Source organism: Galeopterus variegatus, unplaced genomic scaffold, assembly GCF_000696425.1.
Source record: "Galeopterus variegatus unplaced genomic scaffold, G_variegatus-3.0.2 Scaffold1029, whole genome shotgun sequence".
NCBI lineage: Eukaryota > Metazoa > Chordata > Mammalia > Dermoptera > Cynocephalidae > Galeopterus > Galeopterus variegatus.
Genome location: NW_007727140.1, coordinates 424,662 through 432,162, shown reverse-complemented (window position 1 = coordinate 432,162; position 7,501 = coordinate 424,662). Strand labels below are relative to the sequence as shown.

At 37.7% G+C, this 7,501-nt stretch overlaps 1 protein-coding gene across 1 annotated transcript in view; it reads left to right on the top strand.

Moving 5' to 3' along the window:
• Positions 1-4,243: 4,243 nt before the first annotated feature.
• Positions 4,244-7,501, top strand: part of LOC103591786 (pterin-4-alpha-carbinolamine dehydratase 2) — a 22,989-nt gene continuing 19,731 nt past the window's right edge. The window contains exon 1 of the mRNA XM_008574299.1: positions 4,244-4,318. Coding sequence (XP_008572521.1) covers positions 4,280-4,318 — 39 coding nt within the window. The 5' untranslated portion in view covers positions 4,244-4,279. The remainder of the gene's footprint in view (positions 4,319-7,501) is intronic.

The window sequence follows — 7,501 nt, the reverse complement described above, 5'->3', positions numbered from 1 at the left end:
CTTTGTCCTGCATGCAGCTTTGAAGCATCAGAGAAGGAAAAGGGCTGCTTGTGGCATCTAGTCAATTGCCTCCAATAATGAGAGACTGAGGCTGGCACTCAGTATGTTGGCACCACAGCTTCAGCTACCCACAATCACAACCACAGTCTGTTGTGAATATTGGTGTCCTGAGGGCCCATGACAGATTCTTCCAAGACTCCACAAAGCACACTGGGAGGCTGCCACAGGCCTGTTTACCTGCTATCCATTAGGCACTCATTTCTGTTTCAATACAATTCTTTTAATCTCAGATCCTTTCTTTTCCTTTCCTTTCCTTTCCTGGGACCACTGGTCCAGCACTCTTGCCTGACTTTTCCTTTAAAAAAAAAAAATCATTAGAGTGCTGCCTTGTAACACCAAGGTCAAGGGTTCAGATCCCAGTACCAGCTAGTACCCCCCAGCCAAAAAAATCACAACTTGGTGGTGATCTATATAGAAAAGTTAAAAATATATTGGATATATTTTTTAGGAATTATTTTTAGAAATTTTGATGTAAAAATGTTGCTTTAAAGTCACTTCTATATACAGGTAACTCTCAGTGTTGTTATTTACCTGAACTACAGCCAAATCAGTTTTCTTTGTGACAGTTTGGAGAATCCCAAGGTATTTTGTGAACTAATGAATGTTTGATTGTCTACTAAATGATAGTAGCTCATTATTAGGTGACCTATGAAACAACATAGATTGTGTCATTGAAGCTTCCCAGCAGCCTTGTAAGATTAGGTGTTAGTATCCCTGTGTTGCTAATGGTGAAAAAGAGAAGTTAAGGAGCTTGCTCAGACTTGTAGAGGAAACGGGCAGTGGGGCCATCTTTCTAAGCCTAGGCATTTCATCCTAAGGTGACCGCTCTTCTCTTAACACAAGTCTATATTTTGAAGAGTTGTAAAATAACTCAGGATGTGGATTGCAGTTTTGTTTGAGAATGTTTTAGATCTTTGAATGAACAACTCTACTGTTCAAAATTGAGTCTTTCTTTGTTCTATTTAGGAAAAAAATGTTTATTTTGGTGTGTTTAAAGGTTCTATATTCTTTGTATATTTTTAAGAAAAAGGTAGCCAGCTACTTACAGGAATTTGACCTATAAATTGTTACATGGTTCCCTATGCCCTGCCCTGAAAACATTAGTTTATACTACTCAATTGATCAATTATCAGCCCTAAATCTATTACAGATTGGAGGTCAACTTCTATCTGGAGGGGGAAGTCACTTCCAGATAGGTCTGCAAAAAGCAGCTGAAAACTTTACTGGGAGAATTTTAAGTCTGCATAGTGAAGATAAACATGTCCTTCATTGAGAGACCCCAGCTTTCTAAGCCACTGACCATATAGCTGTAGGTACAGATGTGTAGAAGAGAGGGCCGTTGTAATTCTGAGTGTCCTAAGGAATGATTCTGTTATGTAAGCTTGAGGGTGAGTGTCTTCCATCTTTCTATTTGTTTAAAACTGCAAACTTTAAATAGAGGGTTTAACATTTGTTGTTACTCATACCCCACGGAGATTAGCCAGGCCTCTCACTCTTACAGGAATGGTGCCACCATGTTATCTTTGTGTGTTCAGCTTGTTAATAAAGGTAATGTTTTGTTTTTTTTCTGGTTGCATAATATGTTTTATAATTTGGAAAACAGAGAAGTATAAAGAAGAAAAATAAGCCTGTAATTCTGCCCACTTAAAAAATAATGTGTGAATGTATATTTGTGTGAGTGTGTATGTATATTATATGTATTTATATATATTTGGGGTCACGTCGTAGATACTTTTTGGTCAGCTGCTCTTTTCATTTCATGTGTAGTGACCATTTTTTCCAGGTCAGTAAAATATTTTACCTCATGATTTTTTTTTTTTTTACGGTTAATATTGACTAAGGTATCTCATGATTTTTAATGGTGGGATATATACAGTATTCCATTGAACAGAAAGGCCGTATTTAATTTAGCCAGTGCCTTTATGCAGTAACCTTCTTCACAGATGAGACTTTGAGCCTCTCTTTTCTAAAAGCTCCATACTAATGCTGTCAGTCCAGTGCAGAAGTATCAGGGAGCCATACCAGGTCCTTCTTGTTGGAGATACTCAGGATCTTGATGTCTGTTGAGATCAGGCATCAATCCAGTCACTTGTTAAAAAGTAAATTGAAATCACCTAAATAGAACTGATCTGTTGAAGGTGAAAAATCGAGCTCTTCACATTACTTGAGAAGGCCTGAGGAAAGCGTTACAGGTTTTGTAGCTGCACTCTCACAGCTTAGTGCAATGGTGTAGGAAATATTTTCATAGAAATGTTTCTCCTTTAGAGATTTTTTTTCCAGGTAAAGAATGCTTGTTTAATTCAGGAAGAGTTATTTCATAGAAAGTTAAATTTTTGTAAATCCTCTATCACATTTCTACACTTGCCAGTTCTCTGGCAAATGATGGCTTTTGAATGGTTCAGGAGGGTTTTTTTTAAAAGCAAACAATTCTATATTTTATGCATATTCATCTTTTTATTTTTGAATTGGATAGGTAAGAAACAGTGTTTTCCCTTTGTATTAGTGTATGGGTGATATTGCTGGTTCTCAAACTCAGAGTGGTAATTACATATAGTGATTTAAAAAAAAAAATTCACTTGGTGAGAATGTTTTCTTGGGTGTAGAATGACTCCAAAGAACTTTAAAAACAGGCAGCGATGTTGGCCAGGCCAGGCTAGAGAGTTGCTGCTGCTTAGAGGTTAGTAATTGTTACATTTTGGTTTGGTATGCTTGGTGGTGTCTAATCATGTCGTGTGCTTGGGAATCATGAAAGCATTTTCTTTTCAAGTCTTAGTGCATCATTTTTTCCGACATTGATCAAAGGTTGGAAAACTAGTATTATATACGTAGCCAGGGTATTCATAACTGTCTTACATTCTTAATCTTTTGGCTATTTGGTTGAAATATATCTATGCCTCTTAAATATTGAAAGCATAATATCCTTTAACCTACAACTGCAGAGTTAAAATGAATTTTATGTGAAATATTTAGTTGTGGACCACATCTTCAGCTTTTTATATGCCACAGTGGTCTTATTTTTTTCCCCTTCCATTGTCTGATAGTGAGGTCATTTTCAGTCCTCTGAGAAATTCTATTCCCAGCCAGATGCGGCTCATATATTAAAAGTAGCACCTGTGGCTAATATCACAGCAGCTTACCATAAATTTACATGGTAACTAGGATTATATCTGTCAAGACTGTTAAAAAACATCTAGATTTAATTTGATTTCCAGTATTGTAGAAGCTATCCAACGTTTTGCTTCATAACTATATTTTAAAAGTTAAAAATCACTCCATTGTTAAGTTTTATGGCACTCCTAGTGCCCATTAAGTTGATTTGTTCAATGGAGGTCAGAGTAAAGCAACTTGGCTACATTAAGATCGGAAACCAACCCATTTGTGACAAATTTAGTCCTTTCGTGTGAATCTTCTCAACGTCTCTGCACTGATTGGATTCAGGTGTAGCTTATGTCAGTAGCATTTAACCTCAAAAGAATGAGCAATGTGATTGGGTTGTTGTAAATTATGTAGCATTTTGCCTTTGCTTGTTTAAGTGTAACTGTTGACTCTGCTGCCCATGCCTGACTGCTCCTCTGCATCTGCCTATACACAAGTAGTTTGGTTTTAAAAAGACATCTCAGAAAATTGGGGTACAAGCCCTTTTCCCTTTCCCTCTTTTATGTGACCCTTCCTAAACTGCTTTATTCCCCATTATCCTTTGAGTCATCCCCACATGTTATGATTTGCACCTGCAGTTATAAAATTATTTTGGAGTGTCATTATATCATGTTGTTCACCAACTTTCCAGCTTTATGAACACAATAATGATGCACCGTAAATCAAAATAACTTACACGTTACAGAGAATCTGCTCCTACAAATAAGAATTGAATGATGAATTTCTTTGGTGTTCTCCCATTTGACATGGGTCCTTAAAAAGAAACTGGTAACATATTTCTTTGTATTTGCAAAAATTAATTCACAGTCCAGAACTGAATTAATGTATAAGTTCAACCTTCTGGACATTTTGTATTTTAAAACATGTAAACAAACATAAACCAATTAAGAAATAAGCAAACCCTATTTCTTAATTAGCCGTTGTAATTGCCTTGGAAATAATCTTGCTCCTGAATGAGATGGTGGTAACCTTAAGTGTTGGCACTGAGGTTAGGGCAGTGCTCACCTCCTCAGCAGAGTCTATAACCCTGTGTGCGCATGCCTGCTTTAAGTTGGAGCTCAGTATGGAAGTACTTTCCGCTCTATTGATCATCTTTCTGGAGGTAAGATTGTAAACTGCTTTGAGCCTGAGTTCCAAGGGAGTGGAAAGGCAGCCAAGAATTATTATGCTGAAAAGGGTGTGGTGATGGAAAAAAAATGATTGGGAGTGAGGCTAAAATTATAGTGTGTTACCAGCTGTAGCTAATCATTTAAGACTATAAGAAAAATACCATTAATAACCAATTTGGAACCTTGTAAAAAATTTTTTTGGTGGGTTATGATGTCTCTTCTTTGTGTGCAGGATAAATTGAGCTTCTTGGGTAACTTAGGTGCCCTATTGGTGAATCTGGATCACTGTTGTAGTTACTACTTGGACATTCGTGGAGAGGAGGGGTGAAAATTTAAGATGATGTGCCCAAGCATCAGTCTCTCACACACCCTTTCCTGATTGCTTTCTCCTCTGCCTCCTTTACTACTTAGAAGCTCTTCATGGTTGACCTTTCTGCCCTCCCCTGCCACACTGTAAGCTCCTTGAAAGGCAGGGACTGTGACCTAGGGCCTAGAGCACAGGAAGGTGCTTGGTACAGAGCTGCAGGTTGGTAACTGTGTATATCACGTACTTTCGAGAGCAGACTGTTGGGAATATTTGGAATTTCCAAATGTGTTAAAGGTTTCAGATCCTGTAGAGAAAGCAGAAACATGAGAAATAGATATTTTGTTTTGCTGACCGTAATTCTTTTTCAACTTAGTTGTCCATTGCAGTTGGAAGCAAAGGTGTTATTTTGTTTCTAAAAGGTATCAGTTGATGTTCTGTAGGGGACAGGAATCATGAAATTGCTGGGGATGAGGCTTCCTCAGCAATTACCTTCAAGATCCCCAGATTTAGCCTACTAAGGGCCCAGAACCTATGGCTGTACAACAAAGACATAACCTTAGAGGGCTGATTTTGAGAAGAGAAAAAACTTATTTTAGAAGACCTACTTATTTTTAGAGAGAAGCATTATTTCCCCTCAACTCAGAAATGAGTTGTCCTAAAATAATTATTGAAGTATGCAGTGCCCGCTTTTATCACTCATTAATGCCATATTACCTTAAGTGGTTTAGATATAGGAGAGGTGGCTATAATTTAAAACCGAATGGACCAATTTTATAGCACTAAACAGGTATAAAGTACTTTTGCAAGCATTGACTTATAAGGCAATATTTAGCTTGGTTCTTTCATAAGTAACATTCCATGTTGAAAAATGAAAACTGTGGTATTAACTGCATTTTTATTTAGAATTTTGTTTTAAGCCATGTAAAATAGTATTGTATAATTGGTTTTGCAGATTATAGGATATGAATAAAGTATATATTTCTTCCAATGAAATCCTTATTTGGTAAATTTTGGTTGCTATTCAGTGAACAAATATATTTATTTTACATGAAGATTTTTTATCATTCTATCCATGAACATTTATTTCCTTCACTAAATTATTAAAAGTGGGTTTTATTTGAGAATTGCGACTTTGTTATACTGAGGTCATGTTATGAATCTAATATTGCAGTGTTCTAGGGTTCTAATTAAGAATGGGTTCTGCTGGGAAATGGTGGGAAGAGGCAAAGAAGAAAGCTTCAGTACATTGCCTATTTACCAATTAACCATTCCCTGCCAAAAGCACATCAGACCCACACAGCGGACATCCGCTAATCCAGTGGTCAGCCATTCCGGGCTCTAATGCACACTGTTTTACACGTTAACGGTTTTGAAGTTCCAGGCCAAAGCTGACCTTTCACATGTGCTTCGTTCACAGTAGGAATCTCCACTCACTGCTTCCTGTCAGAGAGGATTATGGTGACATAGCCCAGGGCTCACTTTGGCTGCAATTAAGTTTTTGATCAGAATTATTTCGTTCACAAACAATCACATTTGTTAAAACGTTACATCTGCCCTGAGAACCACTGGCAGCCTCTCAGTTTATCAGTGTGATGTGAGTGTAAATTCTTCATTTGTTTTTCATAAAATGGCAAACCATCTTATATATGTAATTTATTTATTTTTTTCTTTTGCTCGTTTCTGCATTTCATTTCATTGGTTTGGAAGGAAACTATGTCTTGAAATTAGCATGAAGCTGCTTGAAGACTTTGGGAATTTGAATGGAATTGTTTTTGGTGCAGAGCAAAATTATTCAGTTGGAAGCCGAGACTCAAATATTATTTCCAAAAATTGTTAGTGGTGGTTCTGTTTCTCACATGAGGAAACGTTTTGGCTTTGTGAGTGTGGGTGTTCAAGGGTTTGATTGCTCGTCTGCAGTTCCTGTAGTCTTCATGCCTATGATGTTCCTGCCTTTCTGTATTTATCATAATGCATATCTCCAGATCCATCTCTGTTGCCATCAGCTTTGGTGCCAGAAGTGAAACCAGCATTGACTTCATTAGGCTCTCTTCACATAGTTCTTTGCCTTAGTTTTAGAAGTATTTTTCTCACTAAGAAATGGCAGCGAAGATGTACTGAAGGAGCTTTTATGCTGGCTGAACATTATGTTGATAGAACGATGTGGCTGTCACTGGAACTTTTGAGTTTCATAGCTGATCTTCACTATTTGACAACGGTGTCCTCTTACCCTTCTGTGACCCCTCACATTTTGAGAAGAGTCTGTTTGCATGGTAGTTTTGTGTGTTGGGTGGGATACTTTGGGAGCAGAGGATTAGAATCTGGATTAAGAGTATGACTTAGAATGGAAATTAACCTTTGACTTAATTTTGTGTGACAGTAGAGGCTGGGAAGCTGGCCCCGAGGTAGTGGCAGGGATGAGGGAAGGAAGGGAGTTAGGAGGCTGTGAAGTTAGGAATGCTTGAAAGCTGTCAGAGAGGTTTAGAAATTTTAATTACTTTAAAATATGTATATATTTAGAATGTAATTAAAAGAATTTATTTTGAGGTTTTAAAATATTGCATTAAAACTCAAATCACTTCCCATTTGTTCTGATGTAACCAAACTCATTTATTACTAACTTATAAAATACAAGTGGCAAAAGAAAGACATTGCACAAAAAGAACCCCTCTTTAGTACAGTTTTTTAAGCTTTCTTTTTTTTGTCTTTTTTCGTGTCCGGCAATGGATCACAACCCTCAGTGTCGCGCCCGTACCGGACCATGACCGGCAACGGGATCGCAACCCTCGGTGTTGCTCCCACACCTCGCTCAGCCAGTGAGCGGGAACTGGTCTGTATGTGGGATCCGAACCCTCGGCGGGGGCGCCCCCGC